This window comes from Anguilla anguilla, chromosome 17 (genome assembly GCF_013347855.1).
Source record: "Anguilla anguilla isolate fAngAng1 chromosome 17, fAngAng1.pri, whole genome shotgun sequence".
NCBI classification, from domain to species: Eukaryota; Metazoa; Chordata; class Actinopteri; order Anguilliformes; family Anguillidae; genus Anguilla; species Anguilla anguilla.
Window position 1 is genome coordinate 5,676,340 of NC_049217.1, and position 17,734 is coordinate 5,694,073.

The following is a 17,734-nucleotide window of genomic DNA, read 5'->3' on the forward strand; positions in this document are numbered from 1 at the left end:
AACTATGCCTTTGTCCCAAACATTATGGAGGTCACAGTATATTACAAAAATAACTAATTTCACCCCATACCTTTGGAGGGCACTGTATTTGTTTTAGTTGTTGGGACCCTCTCCATGAAGGCATTCATAAACAACTAAATGACACGCAATCCCGTTTTTTTATGTCAAGGTTGATGCATGTAATTCATTTCTCTGACAAACTCTGTCCTGAGGGAGGTGGCTTGTTGAAGCCTTGCTGACAGACCGCATTTGTCGCGAGTGGCACACTGCCAGACATAATTTATATTTAAATATCTTAGTTTCTTAGTCCATACGCAGGTAGGCTTCCAGAAACTCATGGGTTTAAAAAAGCTCCCTCCATTCCCCTTTAAATTTTAACATATTCCATTGGAGGTGGGGTTCTCTTGTTGGCGAAAATTTGCAAATTACATTCGTTTAGACAGGCCTCCAAGCTGGAAGCTTGCGCTTTGCAACAAAAGAAAGGACATTGACTTTGCAACTTCCAACCAAGTCAGCTGCCACGTTGTGCCAGTGAAACGGACCGGAGGAAGACGCAATCCAGCAAAGCTAACGGAGCTTTGGATTTAAATACATTTTTATTAACAGTATAGGTAGTCTCTTATCAATATTTTACTATGGTGTTATTACAACGATGTATACTGAGAAACGTTGTCCTGCAAGGCCAGCGGAGTATTTGTGCATCGCAACCGCGAAAAGAAAGTTCGAACCCGGCGTGGGCTTCTGCGAAAACAAGACGCCCCGATCCGACTAACAATTGTGGTTTGGGGCGCTTTTACGCCACCACCTCAGGTTGGTATTTAGGATGCATAAATATGAAACCTGCTATGTTTATTCATACGGTTAAATTCGTGCTTTGTACTTATGTTATAGCTGCCCAATGTGTCAGTCAAAGTCACGATGTCATAATTCTAAACTGATTTGAAAGGCAGTCGAATGAAGATGTCTTAAGTTCGTTCAGCCGTCCTTTTCACGGACTCAGAACCTTAGCGATTGCTTAAAATCCCTTCTGGTTCTTTCTTTCGTTTATATTTCTCAAATTGCAATGATGTAACCAGTGCAACATGTCAGAAGACAAAACAAGCGAATCGACTTATTTCAGACGCATAACTACGAGTGCATGAAGGCTGATGAGATATTGTGTACACAACATAGGCTATCTTGTTTCAAATTATGAAACGGAAGCGATTTAAACATTGCATTGTTCGATACACTACAGATACGAATTATATGCAGAAACACTTCCTTTTTCATTTCAGGGCAGAAATTGCATTTACGTTCTCGAAAACTCTTAGTTTTGTTTTTAAAGTAAGCTACTCTAAGAAAGATAGATTACGCTAGAAACTATGTGTTCGTTTTATTGTATTGTCACGAGTGTTTTTACACTGTAACGGGTTAAGAGGTGAATTAGCATTTACTTCCTGCCTTGTCAATGTTTCTGTATGTAGGCGGAATAGTATGTTCCATAGTTGGCGACAGACGTCGTTTTGTACACGTCGAAACTGCTGACTGCTTAAACATTGACAGCGCTGCACTGACAGGACTAGTTGTAATGTACACATCGGCAGATCAAACTGTCGTAGTGCATTTTAAAATAAGGGCTGAAAGTCTTTGGGTAGTTACTTTTCCTCCTTATCTAACTCATAGCCCCCCATCCGGTCAAGAGGTTCCCACAGGCTTTTCAGCGAGTTTTAGGGCAGTTTCAGGAGTAAGTCTGGTCATTGTGAACTGTCAAGTTTTAGAAGGCTTTATGACAGAGGCCATAGACTGCCACTGACATTCTTGGCCCCCAAAGCTGGTTTTCAGGATGAAATTAGGTTCTTGCCAGTCTTGTTTTTACACTGGGCTCATGTTTATGCAGTAAAAGGCAAATCATATGGAAACAATTGTGAAAACTGATAAAGCCTGTGTCTCTGCAGTGACTGAGGAGTGGACGTGTATGCAGAGTTACAGTCCTCAGTTTGTCAGAAAAGATTGTTGGACAAAATTAGGTAGAGAAGTGCTGCATTCAGAAACACTGATCAGGTCAGGTCACCTCCAATTACTGGACGCATTGCTGCCACCATGCAGTTTTTTAAACAGGCCTCATTCTGTATCAGTCTACAGCAGAATGGTGTTGTAATGTCTATGGTACAGCAGAACAGGCTAATCTAGCACCGTGTGCTTCACGTCTTATCTGTGCTACAGTAAATCACCTGACCGGCTGTGAATACGTTATGTTCAGTCGATCAGTGTCAGGAGTCTCCCTGCACTTCCAGCACAGTTGGACTTTAATAACATGAATTTTCTCAAGTGATTTAAATATTGTTGGATTATTCTTATATTGTCCCTATTTAATTGTATCTGACTTGAGTACCGGTCTCTTCAGTCTATTATAATTATTATTATTATTATTATTAGTAGTAGTAGTAGTAGTAGTAGTAGCTTGTTTTTATGAATGAAGAGGGAGATTTGTGGGTTACCTGGGTAACAGCGTAACGCCGTGGACAGTGTGTGGTTGTGAGTGCGGAGATGTGGGGCTGCTAAAGTGAGAGCGCACACGGGCGTGCCAGCACAACGGCACTGCTGTTCCCTGAATGTAATTGGGTGTACATGACCCTTATGAGACGCCATGCCTGCTGAGTTCTCTGTGTCATTAGACAGAACAGTCCCTCTCTGTGCAGAGTTAGCTGGGATGGACTGTACATCGGGCTGAGTGACAGACAGTTAACCACATCTGCTGGCCACAGCACATCTACAGTAACTGGATCCTACCTCTTCTGCCTGTTTCTGCTGTGATTGGCTGGGATTCGCAGGAATGCCACTGCATTGGGTGAACAGCAGACTGTGTTCCAGAGTGACACTGGTCCCCCACGCAGAATTAGGGAACCTCAGTGGCCGGGGACATGGCTGTCTTTCTGCTGATGCTGGTGGTTAGGGTCAGAAATCAGTGAGTCACCCAGTCTTATTAGCTCACACAACATGTGATACGTTGTGCCTGCATTATCATTGGGTAATTATCCACTTGGGTAGGGTTGGGCTTTGGCACCAGTTCTGAGTTGGTGAAGTATTCAGACTCCATAAGCATAAGGTAAAGAAATTTCTTATTGAGTCTTTCCCCACCACAGAAAGTGGACCTCAAAAATTTATCTCAGATAAAGTTTCTCACAGATGAAAGAGGGACTACTCATCTGCTGCTTAGATATTTAAATACACAGCATCAAATAAAACTGAGTGCAGTGTGCTCAACCAGCGACAAGTGCAGCCGGTTCAGTCTTAGGTAAAGCGCAACATGTCGCTAGTGCTACGAGGCTAGGCTAGCTAGCCTACACAGTCATGGCAATGATTTCTTTCATTGACAGACTGAGTGATAAGCTGGTAATTGCTTTTTTTCTCCTCTCTGTGCATTACATTACTTTCGGCGTCTCTAGCAATGGCAGCTCTGCTCAGACTTCCAGCTTTGTCAGTGCTTGTGCGGTGGCCCGCAAACGGCAAAGCCATTCGCTTCAGCAGTGAGCGGAAAGGTGAGGGAGGACTGGGTAAATGAGTGCCACAAAAAGGCCTACATCCTTTCAGCACAGTAGATTCCACAGGGGCGACATAGCTCAGGAGGTAAGAGCGTTGGTCTGGCAGTCGGAGGGTTGCCGGTTCGATCCCCCGCCCTGAGCGCGTCGAAGTGTCCCTGAGCAGGACACCTAACCCCTAATTGCTCCCAACGAGCTGATTGGTACCTTGCATGGCAGCCTTTCACCGTTGGCGTGTGAGTGTGTGTGAATGGGTGAATGAGAGGCATCAACTGTAAAGCGCTTTGGATAGAAGTACTATATAAATGCAGTCCATTAACCACATCATATAGGTATGATGGATTTTTCCCTGAGAGGTTGCGGTGTCAGTGTCCGTAACTTACAGTAATTGTTTGTGATTCATGGCCTAGATAATGGCAAGTCAAAAATATGTATGTGTATTGTTACTGAGTTCAATAAAAGCAGTACATCTGAGAAATAGTTTTTCCCCTGCTCTGTCCACTATTTCCCCACAAAAATGTACCTAAAAGATTCAATAAGGGATTTGAAAGGATTCTGATTCAATCAGCAAATTCAATACTGGTTTCAGATTTATATAAAACACTTTTGAACCCCAGCCATAATTCGGTTGGGGCTGGTGAGGCTGCTGGTACAGTCAGATGCTAGACTGCGGAAGGCAGGTAATGAATTGTCTCGGAATCCAAGATGGTTTGATCATGGAGGGCAAGAGACCGTCTCGCCTGACCAGCTTGGGTTGCCATTTAGTGCGACAGTAAATGGCAATAGGAGTGCCATGGAGCCGCCAGTGTAGGTTTTGGTCAGACTCTCAGAAGGCAGTTTGCAGAGGTGTTTCCCAGTTGTAATCGCTGCCTTCGCCTCAGACCAGCCTTCACTGAGTTGATCTGATTGGTTGTGAGGCATTAGTTAGGCCCCCAGAAAAAGTGGGTGGGGTATAGTGCGCAAGGAACTGCTCTCCTTGTGCTATCTGTTCCCCACAGTCTGTGTGTGTCTCTGTGTGTGGGTTTCTGTGTCTGTCTGTGTGTTTGTGGGTGTCTGTGTGTGTGTGTGTTTCTGTTTGTGGGTGTGGCTGTGTGTGTGTGTGTGTGTGTGTGTGTGTCTGTGTGTGTGGAGGAGAAGATGTTTCTTGTACCCATAATGTTTCCTGTCGGTGCAATTGAGGTGCAAATGTCTAACCTGCATTTTGTTTGCTTTATCCCTACTGATATGCTTTCTGCCACTGAAGTGAAGGACATCAGACAGCAACTGAAATATATTTGGGCCCTTATGACGTATTTATAAATGTGGACCTAAATAAAGAATTAATATATGTGTGTTTCTGTGCATGTGTGTGTGTGTCTCTCTGTGTGTGTGTGTGTGGTTCTGTCTGTGTGTGCATGGCAGCGATACCCGGGGTTCGAGAGCGCACGCTGATCGCCGTGAAGCCAGATGGGGTACAGCGCCGCCTGGTGGGCCAGATCGTGCAGCGCTTTGAGCAGAGGGGCTTCAAACTGGTGGGACTGAAGATGGTGAAGGTGAGAGAAGGTCGGGGGTCAGGGAGCAGGGACGATTCTTCAGCTTGAGTTTCCCTGGAGGGTGATTCTGGGAGAAAATAGCTCCTTTTCCATCTTGACCTCTCTGACATTTGACACTCATTCTGACATTGGAGTGATGACCATTGGTTTACTATAAAAAACAAACCATCAGGCCATCATTCAGGCCAGGGACCTGCTTTACGCTCCATCTTTGGCCTACCTACCTCCATTTTGAAGACCTACAGTAACAGTTTCACAACCGTAATTTGGTCAGTGTAATCACGAAGACTTGCTCTACAACACGGGCGATGTTGGAATACTTTGACTTGAATATTTGCCTTAATTAAGAATTTAAGAATTAAAATTAATGATTAATTATCTCAAGTCTACTTTTTTAAATCTTGCTCAATTTTCCATATGTTCTATACCAGAGGGCCCAAACCATGGCCTGCAATGTTTGGCCGTTGGGTTTGGCCCATCAAGGCAGTGGAAGGAGAGGAAGATGATGCAGTTTAAAAAATACAAATAATAATAATATGCACATAAAGTATAAGATTATTATGTAAATTATTCACCCATAATCATAACCACAATAAAAACAAGACCAGGTCAAAACCTAGTATATGGCTGGGACTGGCAGACCAATGGTGTAACTTCATAACCCGGCCGACCAATGGTGTAACTTCATCACTCACTCAGTCACTCAGTCACAGACATTCGCGTTCGTAGGGCTGGCCCTGCTGTTGCGGTCCAGCCAATAATATAATAATTATACATTAATGAAGTAAATGTCAGAATGTAACTAGAAATTTTCATAGACTGCGTTAGGGCTGTCAAACAATGGTTTGATATTTGAATGTTATTCGAATTGTAAAAAAAAAAAAAAAAAAAACACATTTGAGCTCAAAAATTAATATTCAAATGTGAGAGAAAAAAATGCAGCGTGTCTTTCTTTCAACTTTGTGTGTGTGAAACCAAAAATAAATCTCGCACTTTAGCGCCTTCTCTGTTCAAAACGTCGCTGCGTCATACTGGTAGTTGCTATGCTGTTACTTGAGGAACACGGCACTTTCGTTTCTTCCCTGGTTCCTCAGTGCGATGGGAACGTGTCTCTTCCTCCTCTGAGAACATGGTGAATGGAAAGACATTTGCACTGGCCGCTTTGCAAGTGGACCATCTGGTATTTTTGGAAAATAACATGCAGGCCTGACACTGGCATAAAATGCTTACCAAGTTCAGTTAGTTTTACCTATTTATTTTCCCGCGCTAGTGTTTTGAGGGTTCTGGCATTTTGGCAGGATAACGTACTGTAAAAAAAGCTGATCTATTCAAAAGGTTTAAACAGAATTATTACTTTAAATTGCAAAGCATATTCAAATATATTCAAACTAACGTGTTTTCCAAGGAATATTCGACTGTCATTTTTGGCCAATGTTGACTGCCCTAGCCTGCATTTCAGCGGTCCCCCTGCCTGAACGATCATTAGAGTCGATCACAGCAAAATGGAGGTAAAGAGTCTGAAGAGGTGGGAAAAAAGTGGGAAATGGAAAAACAAAAGTGGCTTGAGAGTTATTTTTTCACAGATGAGAACGGAAAGGCAGTATGCCTGATCTGCCTGGAGTCTTGCAGTCACGAAAGACAGCACTATGATGCCAAACATTTGGCCAGCACACTCTGGGATCGCAAGGAAAGACAAGACAAGGCTCTGGCGCTAAATGCGGAGCTACATGCAAAGCTTTGTGCGCAGCGAGGGCCGCTGGGAAGGACTTTCAGGGGAATGCCGCACGAGCGAGCTGCGGTATTACAGACAGCAAAGAGAGGGAGGCCATTTGCAACCGGTGAATTTGTTAAAGGATGTCTAACACTGGCCACTGACGCATTGTGTCCTGCCAAACACGGACCCATTAAAAAGCATCAGGCTCTTGCGTTACACAATTACACAGTGCGTTTGAGGAACATAACACCTCTGGGAAGGTACAGAATAAAGCACAAGTTTTTTGTTAATATTCTCTCAAATTAGATAAGAGCACGGTTTTCGGATTCGGCACGGCAGAGGGAGCGTGTCTGTGTTCCCAGCGTCCTAAGTTCCCAGGGTCCTAAGTTCTACTGCACCTGACGAAACGTTGTGAACAATTTTTCATAATTTCTTGGAAAATATTATTATTATTGAGGACTTCTGAGCATAGCTAAGCCATTTGTTTGCTGGTAGACCTAGCTGACATTGTTTTCTGGAGTAAGACAGAAAATCATTGATTTACTGTCTGTCTCTGTCTACTGAACACAGATAGGATTTCATGTAGAGCTGGGGAACATAGGACCCTGGGAACATAGGACCCTTTGTCATGTTCCCATTATGTGCCATATAAATCTGGGGAACACAGGAATGACCCCCCACAGCAGACATAGGCGGTAGCTGAGGTGGGCTGGAAACACTCATCAGTGAGACTGCAAGAATGTGGACGTGAAGTCGCCAGATACCGCTGCATTTTACACCTGGAGCAGCAGTGTGAGAAATGAACGGGGCTCAAGCGAAAGCACCGAATCACCGACAATTCACAACGCTGCTGGACGGAATTTGTTGGACGCTTATTTTATCTCCTTGCTTCCTTTCCTTGCTCCTAGCTCCATCTACCGGAGACGCAAGGAAAGGACGCGGGAACAAAGGAATCGTGGAAATGTGCGTAAGGCCACATCCTTACTCCTACAAGCGTCAGTTTCAAGCCACGTCAATTACAGACGTAGCAGATGGGGAGAGGTGGATCGACTGGTCGATTGTTTTACCTCACACGTTCCGAAAAAATACTTCCACAAAGGATGCACTTGTGTTTCCTTGCTCAATAATTCTCAGGGAGCCTCCTAGCTCCTTGAAGGAGCGTTTAACGGGTTGGAATTTCCTCAGTGAATCAATTTGCGTGTCAATCAAGGACCTCAGAGACAAAGGATGAAAATAAATAAGCGATAAAATATAAAATAAGCGATTGGAATGCACCCACACTGACAACACTTGATTCCACTTGACGTCACATATTTTTTGACCCATTTGGCCTTCTGTACAAGGAAAGAAGGCAAGGAAAGGAAGCAAGTAGGTAAAAAAATTTTTTAAAAAAGCTGTTGGAACAAACCCTTAGTCAGACAAGAAATGGGTTCAGACCTCATGTTCCTTGTGGATGTTACCGTCTTGCTGCATCGGCTGATTCTGCCATTGCAATGAAAGCACAATTTGATCAACTAACTCACCGACCCCATGAGAGCGTTCAAGCTCGAACTTCAACCGCTCCAGTGCTACTTATCAACCAGCCTATGTAGAATTGCAAGTGAAACATTAAATGTATCGGGTTCCGGGTGTTTCATTATTCACAGTCCAAAATGGGTAAGTGATTGTTGTTGCGTTCATCAGGCAGAAAATCTCGCACGCACCCCAGACCTGAAAGAGGTGGACCTGCACACTGAGCATTGCAGCTGAGAAATGGACAGAATATGGCCAGATCATCACAGATCTCCTGGAGGAGTCCCCTTGCCGATTTGAAGATTTTTGTTCCAGCGAAGAAGCCTTCCCTTCATCGGCGCAGTCCTCCTCAGTCCAAGCAGACGTGGCTTGGCTCCTGAGGGGTTCCGCATGCAGCCGATCGAATTTCAGTGGAACTCCTGACTGAAGCAGCAGTTGGATGCGTCAAACACGTCAAATTTTTCTGCTTTGTTCAATCCGCTCCAAACTTCTATCCTGGTGTTGCATACATCCCTCGGTACTGTAATGCAATGGGTACAGTTGTAAAAAGAAATCTGGTTTCGTCCAGTATGAAAAGTACACGTAATCACTACAGAATGAAGAAAATGCAAAACAATTTTCTTTGTTGTTGTTTTTTTCAGAATAAATACGTCCTGTATGCTTACTGAGTGAGGCTCCTGTATGATCAGGATTTGGCCGTTTTTGTACAGATGTGCTCTTTATGTCAAACTTGAGCCATGACTGTACTGTATATAGTTTTGGAGATAATGCGGTTTATTTAAGACGGGGAGGGATTCTAACAAAAAAAGCCATGTGTTTTTAAAATGGCTTTTAAGGGGTTAATGTTAATAAAAAATTTTCACCGTACTTTCAGGAGGTTTGTAATTTTTTTACTGACGGGAGAATCCCCTGTGGCAGATATGCACTTGTTGAAGTCTGCCGAATGTGTGTCCGTCTGGTCACCCTGCCCCAGGCCCTGTGAAGCATGTTAATGACGTTTTTACATTTGCTGACACTTCAGTGGTGCGGCACTCATTTTTTCGGGGTGTAAGATGATCTGTCGCTGATCCTCCCAGGCACCGGAGGAGCTGTTGTCCCAGCACTACCACGACCTCAGGAAGAAGCCCTTCTACCCCAACCTGTTGCGCTACATGCACTCTGGACCAGTGGTTGCCATGGTGAGTGGTCCTAACAGGGTGAGAAATTGTGGCACTCAGTGAGCCAATCAGACGAAGCACCCAAGGCTTTTTTTCTGTCTTTAATATGAGCATATTAAACAAGGGAGTATTTTGTCTTTTCGTTCTAAATGGTAAATGGACTGCATTTATGTAGCGCTTTTATCCAAAGCGCTTTACAATTGATGCCTCTCATTCGCCAGAGCAGTCAGGGGTTAGGTGTCTTGCTCAAGGATACTTCGACACGCCCAGGGCGGGGTTTGAACCGGCAACCCTCCGACTGCCAGACAATCGGTCTTACCTCCTGAGCTATGTTGCCCCCATGTTCTAGTCCTTTCATCTAAATTTATATATATATATATATATATATAAGTCAATATTGTGTAATAACCACATTAAATAAAATGGTTACTGGGAGGTAGACCTGTTAGGGTGTTACTATTTTGACACTGGTGTGACTTCCCTCTAATCAATGCTGATGCCGTTATTACCGACCTTCACAACTAGCATGGCCTGCCGGATCCTTTCACGAGGCAAGGCTGAAGTTAACACTAAAGTTTGAATAATTCACCAGATAGCTTGCAAAACAAGAAACCAAAATTCTTACTAATAAAAAACGTGAGGTAAAATAAATACAAGGTGAATTAACTTTGGAAAAAAGTAGAGTAAATGTAATTTTATGATACAGACTAAACGAAAACGACCTAAATAAAGTGGCGTCAACGTTACAAAAACATAATAATAATAGTAATACTAATTCTTATAATAATTCTTTAGATTTACATATATTTCTAGAAAACTCAAATCGTTCATTTTTTTTTTACCAGTGATGAGGAGGGAAACTCCTCTGCCACCACCTTGGTGATGCATGGCAGCCATTTTGTGCCAGAATGCTCACCACACATCGACTGAGATGGAGAGGGAGAAAACGAGAGACCATAAATATAAAATAACCAAATGAAAACAAGTTATAATACTGTGTCTATGACAGTGTAAAGTGATTGCTACATAATAGGCCTGAAATATAATTTACAGGACTGCCAGGCAACAGCTTGCGTGACCTGAAGTGAAGACCTACCTGCAGCATCAGCGCTCATGCAGTGTTCCCAACACCAGCTCTTTTAGCGCTGTCATTGAACAGTGTTAGGTCATGTACGCTGTACTGTGCCCTTCAAATGTATGTGAAGTGTAGAGTGAAATGTGCTATTTTTACTGTGTACCTAAGGCATTTGGAGTTGAGATCAAAAGATGAATTTGAGACGAGAGTTCAGCTGAAATTCTTCATTTAAACCATGGGGATGTAGGGATTTCATAATAAAGTAGCAATAGAGTATGAATGTAGTTGTACGTATTATGAAATCCCTACATCCCTAAATTCATCTTTTGATCTCAACTCCAAATGCATGATACACTAAATGGCCAAAAGTGTGTGGACACCTGATATTCAACGTCTCATTCAAAATTATGGGCATTAATATGGAGTTGGTCCGCCCTTTGCTGCTATAACGATCTCCACTCTACTGGGAAGGCTTTATACTAGATGTTGGAGCATTGCTGTAGGGATTTGCTTCAATTCAGCTAGAAGAGCATTAGTAAAGTTGGGCACTGATTGGATGATTAGGCCTGGCTCGCAGTTAGCTTTCAAATTGATTCCAAAGGTGTTGGATGGGGTTCAGGTCAGGGCTCTAAGCAGGTCCATATAGAAATGTTTTTTATCTCGAAACAGGAGAGGGCCTTCCCCAAACCGTTGGGGAAGCACAGAATTCTCTGGAATGTGATTGTATGCTGTAGCATTAATATTTGCCTTCACTGGAACTAAGGGGCCGAGCCCAAACCATGAAAAACAGCCCCAGACCAAGGGGTGTCCAGATACTTTTGGTCATATAGTGTACTTTAATCTGTTTTGGGCCTGTTAAAATCACTGACCAAGGAATGAGAAATCCCTCAACAATGAGCCATGCAGTGTGAGCATGATTGAGCATGATTCCAAGCATGACTGGGCTTTCCCAGCATGAATCCAAACATGACTGGGCACTGGAAGCAAAGGAGGAAAAACGGTGTGACAATGAGAAATAAGGGTCTGTAATTAAGGACAGTTAGCAGCTCATTTTAATTCAGGGGTTGCAGTTGCATTATAAACGTGAGCACACGGAGGGCCCCTTGCTTGTGTACTCCCCAGGTTTATGGGCAGACTGTATGCTTGTGTACTCCCTAGGTTTATGGGCAGACTGTATGCTTGTGTACTCCCCAGGTTTATGGGCAGACTGTATGCTTGTGTACTCCCCAGGTTTATGGGCAGACTGTATGCTTGTGTACTCCCCAGGTTTATGTGCAGACTGTATGCTTGTGTACTCCCCAGGTTTATGGGCAGACTGTATGCTTGTGTACTCCCTAGGTTTATGGGCAGACTGTATGCTTGTGTCCCCCCCAGGTTTATCGGCAGACTGTATGCTTGTGTACTCCCCAGGTTTATGTGCAGACTGTATGCTTGTGTACTCCCCAGGTTTATGGGCAGACTGTATGCTTGTGTACTCCCCAGGTTTATGGGCAGACTGTATGCTTGTGTACTCCCCAGGTTTATAGGCAGACTGTATGCTTGTGTACTCCCCAGGTTTATAGGCAGACTGTATGCTTGTGTACTCCCCAGGTTTATGGGCAGACTGTATGCTTGTGTACTCCCCAGGTTTATAGGCAGACTGTATGCTTGTATACTCCCCAGGTTTATGGGCAGACTGTATGCTTGTATACTTCCCAGGTTTATGGGCAGACTGTATGCTTGTGTACTCCCCAGGTTTATAGGCAGACTGTATGCTTGTGTACTCCCCAGGTTTATGGGCAGACTGTATGCTTGTGTACTCCCCAGGTTTATAGGCAGACTGTATGCTTGTATACTCCCCAGGTTTATGGGCAGACTGTATGCTTGTATACTTCCCAGGTTTATGGGCAGACTGTATGCTTGTGTACTCCCCAGGTTTATGTGCAGACTGTATGCTTGTGTACGCCCCAGGTTTATGGGCAGACTGTATGATTGTGTACTCCTCAGGTTTATGTGCAGACTGTATGCTTGTGTACTCCCCAGGTTTATGGGCAGACTGTATGCTTGTGTACTCCCCAGGTTTATGTGCAGACTGTATGCTTGTGTACTCCCCAGGTTTATGTGCAGACTGTATGCTTGTGTACTCTCCAGGTTTATGGGCAGACTGTGGTACAAGGGTTTTTATTTTTGAATTATAGCACACAGACACGAGTTACCGCCTCTCACAGCTCCCTCGTGCATCTCTCACTCCAGCCCCTGATCTCCCTGCAGGCAGAACAGATAAAGCGTTAGCAGTAATTATCTAATTGCCTGCAGCTGCGGCTGCAGGTCGACTAACCCCCCCCCACCCCACCCCCTCACCCACGCCTGCAGCCGGCTCCGTGACCACACCTCTCTTCCACAGAGGATTTTAGACGTTTTTAATGTAAAAAATAATACAAAAGAAACTTGATGTTGGACGAGGAAATGGTGTAATAATACATACAACCGCAGAAGGACATTTTGGGCATGAATTTTGGTGATTGGAAAATAATAAAATGTGAAACAAAATTGAAATAAATAAAACATAGTTTAACATGCTGTGGATGAATCAGATTCTCTGGTAAAGTATTCGTTTTAGAGAAGGCACGATCAACTGGTGTTTATTAGAGCAACTGACAGCGAGAAAACCCCAGTGACATTACTGAAGTGTTTAACTTGCCTAGCAGCTGAGCTTTACTGACGGATTTTAGTTTTGCCAATTTCTGTAGGAACAGAGACTAAGAAAATAATAGTAATAATAATAATAACACAATAGGGTTCCAGCACTTGGACCACTAATTATAATAGTAATAATATTCAGAACAAAAACAATATGGACGCCTAATAAAGCTGGAGGGTGCTGTTCTCACCACAGTTTCAAAGCTTTTTGTACTAATGAAATAAGGCTTAATCAAATGGACATGGAATAAAATGCAGTTTACTGGAAATATATTGTATCTAATATAATAAGAATATTATATGTATTTTAATTAATATTGCGTTATCAGGATTCTGCAATATTTGTATATTTATTGTATAAGTGTTGCAATATATTGTTATTATATTTTGTTTGAACATATTGCAGTGTACTCCATTTCAATAATGGTAAGGACATTAAGGGGTATCTTACCTCTGTCCCACAGGTGTGGGAGGGTCACAATGTGGTCAGGACGTCTCGTCTGATGGTGGGGGACACCAACCCGGCTGAGGCCCACCCTGGCACGGTTCGGGGGGACTTCAGCATTCACATTAGCAGGTAACCCCCCCCCCCCCCCCCCTTTGGAATTCAGGAATAAGAGTACGAATGTGAACACACCCAGCCCGTCTAGGCTAATCATTGGCCTACACGCTAGAGCAGTGGTCTCCAACCCTGGTCCTGGAGAGCTACAGCGTCTGCTGGTTTTTGTTTTCACCTTAAAATCAGCACCCAATTGAGACCCAAGACACCAGGTGAGTTGAGTTAACTACGTAATCGACTGCTCTAATTGATTCATGAAGTGCAGAGTCACTATGAAAAACCAGCAGACCCTGTAGCTCTCCAGGACCAGGGCTGGAGACCACTGCGCTAGAGGATGTCCAGCACTGTGTCATGCGTAGACACCCCGCGGGTCTCTGACTCATTATGTGATGTGGCAGGCTGTTTGTGCATTCACCACCCTTTGTAGTGAAAAACACTTCTGATGTCAGTGCAGACTTTACCTTTAGCTAATTAACACCTAAAACTCTGCCCCCTTGTTCTGCTTACAGAACTCTTACGAAGTTCACTTTGTTGACCCCCTTTGTGAATTAAAAACCCTCAATCACATGACCCGTAGGAAATGAGAGGCCGCATGTTGTTGATGTGAGCGGAGAATAGAGATTCGGTAAGAGCTGAACCCTGCACCTGTTACGTCCGGTGGCCCAAATCTGCGGGTGTGGTCTCTCCCTCTGACAGGAACGTGATCCACGCCAGCGACTCGGTGGAAGGGGCGCAGAGGGAGATCCAGCTGTGGTTCAACTGCACAGAGCTTCTGGACTGGGTCTGCTGCGACCATAGCAACACTTACCAATTGTGAGGTCACGGGGGGGGGCGGAGGAGGAGACTAGGGCCGCCTCGCGGGTGCACCACGGTGACATCACAGCTACCTCGTCTCACACCCCAGGGGCATCCCAGAGTGCCACTGCTCTCCTCCCCAATGTCAATGCAGCGAGGACACAATGGCGCAAGCTGACCTGGTGCCTTTGCTGTTCCAGCGGACTGACTAGTGATATATTGAACAACTGCTCCCCACAGGCTAGTGTCTCGCACAGAGTGGACGCATTGATAAAACTTCTATCAGCAATATTTTGTGAATGTGTCATCACAAGGGCGATTCTCAAGTGCCAAACTCACTTTGATCTGAACTATGTTAATATTACGTCAGGCGTTGGTTATGGTGGTAAATGTTTATCTTGAGCACGCTGGCTAGCCTAGTTTGTTGACTGTTTCATCGTTCTTCATATTAAAAAAATATTAAAATAAAAAATAAAAAGATTTAAAGGCAAAATTACAAATGACAACCGGCTATCTGATGAGCATTGCAGTGAGGTACATAGTGGTTTAAAAGTCTGGTAAGCTAAAGTGTGATTTTGCTATTTGGTGCATTGCAGGGTAGTGTTTGGGACCGAAGGAACAGCGATGCCTTAAAGACTGTAAAAACTGGAAAGTGCCTTGCTGTACAGGAGGTATGGTTAGATGGCATTAAGGAAGGCAGCTTCATCAAGACTGGTCTTGAATGAACCGTAGCATTTTATAGGAGACACTGTGGATGTTCACATCAGTCTTGTCCTGATTGAGCTGGTCATACTGTATAATATGACGGTAGCCTAAACAGTGTTTTTATCAATAAATCTGTGCCTGCCAAAACGGGTATGCTGTAACTTATTGACTTATATTGTTGGCTGGACCGCAACAGCGGGGCCAGCCCTACAAACGCGAATGTCTGTGACTGAGTGAGTGATGAAGTTACACCATTGGTCGGCCAGATCATGTGTGTTAAGTCCAGCCATGTACTAGGTTTTGACCTGGTCTTGTTTACGTAAAGCCCTTTTTTTAACAAATCCGCACACTAGTGGAATGTCATGGCATGTTTGTGTTTCTCTGAGTGTGTGTCTGATGACAAATAGTAGGTCAGAAGTCCTTTCAAATGCAGCTTTAACATGGAGTCCAGAGGCATCTGATCAACCAGAAGGGGTCACTACATAGCAATGAAACATGAGACCCCCTAACCAACCCTCCCGTAAACTGGGCAACAGAGGTGGCAATTGTGCGTTTCCTCTGTGGACCTACGAGACACAGTCAGCGCTGGCACAGTCTGCGGCCATGATACTCACAGGAAAGTGGAAAGTTTTGGACTCGCCAAGTCAATCATCTTATTTAAATCCAATCGAGTAGGTATTCCACTTGCTGAAGAGGAGACTGAAGACAGAAACCCAACTGAAAGCAGCTGCAGTGAAGGCCTGGAAAGGCCTTTCCAAACAAGGTGCCAAATGACTGGTGATGTCAATGAGTCACAGACCTGATGCAGTTATGGCATTTAAGGGCTATGGAACCAAATATCAAACTAAAATGCTTTGATTTCCTTTTAAATTCATCTGTTAATTTTGCACAGCTGGAAATGGGAGGACTCAAACACGTGTTTCTCTAAAATGGTGAAACATACACATGTAAATACCATGAAATACAAGCTGGGTATATATTTTAACTCTAAAGTGGCTCACTCCACCACCCTCTACCATTAATATACATTTAAATTGCATCTTGAATATATTTTGTCACGACCCAGCTTTAAGGGAAGGACAAAAGAGGGAGACGACACATGATTAAAGGAATTTAACTGAAGGTTTAATGATGAACTTAAAATAGTAAACTATTCCGAAAATGGTAGCAAATGTGCAAGTCAGTAGGATCAGTAGTGAAGGGAGCGTTTTGTTGTGCGTAACATGTGCTGTCAGGTGTCGTAAAGTTTAAAAGCAAAAGAACATAATCAAAGTCCCATAATCCAGACGAGCACAAAACGAGCTAACCTGAAGAGGAGGTAAGAGATGGGTTCGTTTCAGCTGCCTTTGTACAGGTGAGTGCCACTGATTCCCCCAGGTGTTCTGCATCAGCCTAACGAGCCCCCTGCAGGTAGGCATGGAAACAGCACGCGCACACAGCCAGACAGAGGGCTGTCACAGTTTAGAAACAGTGAGATGATTGATTACTGGAGGGAAACAATTTGTTGTTTACCAAAGCACACATGTGTACTAGTGTTATTGCCAAAGTAAAGTCAAGTCAATTTCGGAACGAAAATTGCTGGAGAATCCACATGGTTCTGAAAGTCAGATGACAAGGCCTGTTACTTTGAAATCGTGACCCCACCCACGCGTCACAGAAGAGAGAAGGGTCTTCCCACGCGCTAGGTCACTGTTTAATTTACCGGCAAATAATGGACGTGCCGCACGTGAAAACAAAACAGGTAAAGTGTGTTCGAATCCGTGGTTTTTCCGTCAGGTGATTCTCATGAACCTTGGATGTATAACCCCATAAACACCCTTCTGGCGCTCAAGTACAGACCGTTTACAGTGCATTATTTTAGTTGTGTTAGACTTCTAGTTCATATGATGATTTAAAGTGAACCACGGTCATACAACCGTAAGGAGGCTGTCGGGAGCCAACGTTTGTCAATTTTAACGCACTTTGTCTTTTAAATACATGTTGCGGTTTTTGTATAGCTTGGTATTTAATGATTTGCTGTGGTACTTTTGCAATGTCTGCTGGGTACTGTAGGCCGACATTACGTGGTATGTTTCCCAAAATAGTTTACTGTTTTGGGTGGATTGGGGAATCAGACATTCCCGATCGCATTTTAAGTGTGGCCCACGTAGATGCCTGTATCAAGTGATAATTACTGAAACCTGATCTACTAATTGCCAACCATTTTATTCTGCCTAATGTAGATGTTTATGTCACATGCTCAAAGCTTTTGTGTTGTTTACGTGTGAGAATGTTGGTGCGTTATCTCCTCTTTTATTGTGCTGTAGTATCAAACAATAACTAGCCAACTAATCAGCTGCACATGCGATGCATGAACATTTCCTCCACACGAGGGCACAAGTGGACAAGAACGATTTATTTTTTATTGTAAAAATCCATACATTCTTGGATATGTCTCAGTGTGTGTGTTTTAGCGCATTATTTTTTTTTAATCTGGGTGAAACAA

At 43.8% G+C, this 17,734-nt stretch overlaps 2 protein-coding genes across 2 annotated transcripts in view; both read left to right on the plus strand.

Annotated features, from left to right (window-relative positions):
- The first annotated feature begins 299 nt into the window (after nt 1-299).
- LOC118217333 (nucleoside diphosphate kinase, mitochondrial-like) lies at nt 300-15,399 on the plus strand. Its single transcript, XM_035399250.1, has 5 exons — nt 300-810; nt 4,923-5,053; nt 9,356-9,457; nt 13,655-13,767; nt 14,446-15,399. Exons 1-5 carry the CDS (start codon nt 636-638, stop codon nt 14,564-14,566), a joined length of 642 nt encoding a protein of 213 aa, XP_035255141.1. The 5' UTR covers nt 300-635; the 3' UTR covers nt 14,567-15,399.
- A 1,401-nt stretch (nt 15,400-16,800) lies between these two features.
- Nucleotides 16,801-17,734, plus strand: part of LOC118217064 (rab11 family-interacting protein 3-like) — a 48,644-nt gene continuing 47,710 nt past the window's right edge. Inside the window, exon 1 of the mRNA XM_035398850.1 lies at nt 16,801-16,990. Within this exon, the coding sequence (XP_035254741.1) occupies nt 16,961-16,990 (30 nt within the window). The 5' untranslated portion in view covers nt 16,801-16,960. The remainder of the gene's footprint in view (nt 16,991-17,734) is intronic.

Bases quoted from the DNA above. Each gene is read 5' to 3' on its own strand.
- LOC118217333 (XM_035399250.1), top strand. From the start codon at position 636: ATGGTGTTATTACAACGATGTATACTGAGAAACGTTGTCCTGCAAGGC. The intron at 811-4,922 runs GTTGGTATTTAG...TGTGCATGGCAG, and splicing joins CTTTTACGCCACCACCTCAG to CGATACCCGGGGTTCGAGAG. The intron at 13,768-14,445 runs GTAACCCCCCCC...TCCCTCTGACAG, and splicing joins TTCAGCATTCACATTAGCAG to GAACGTGATCCACGCCAGCG.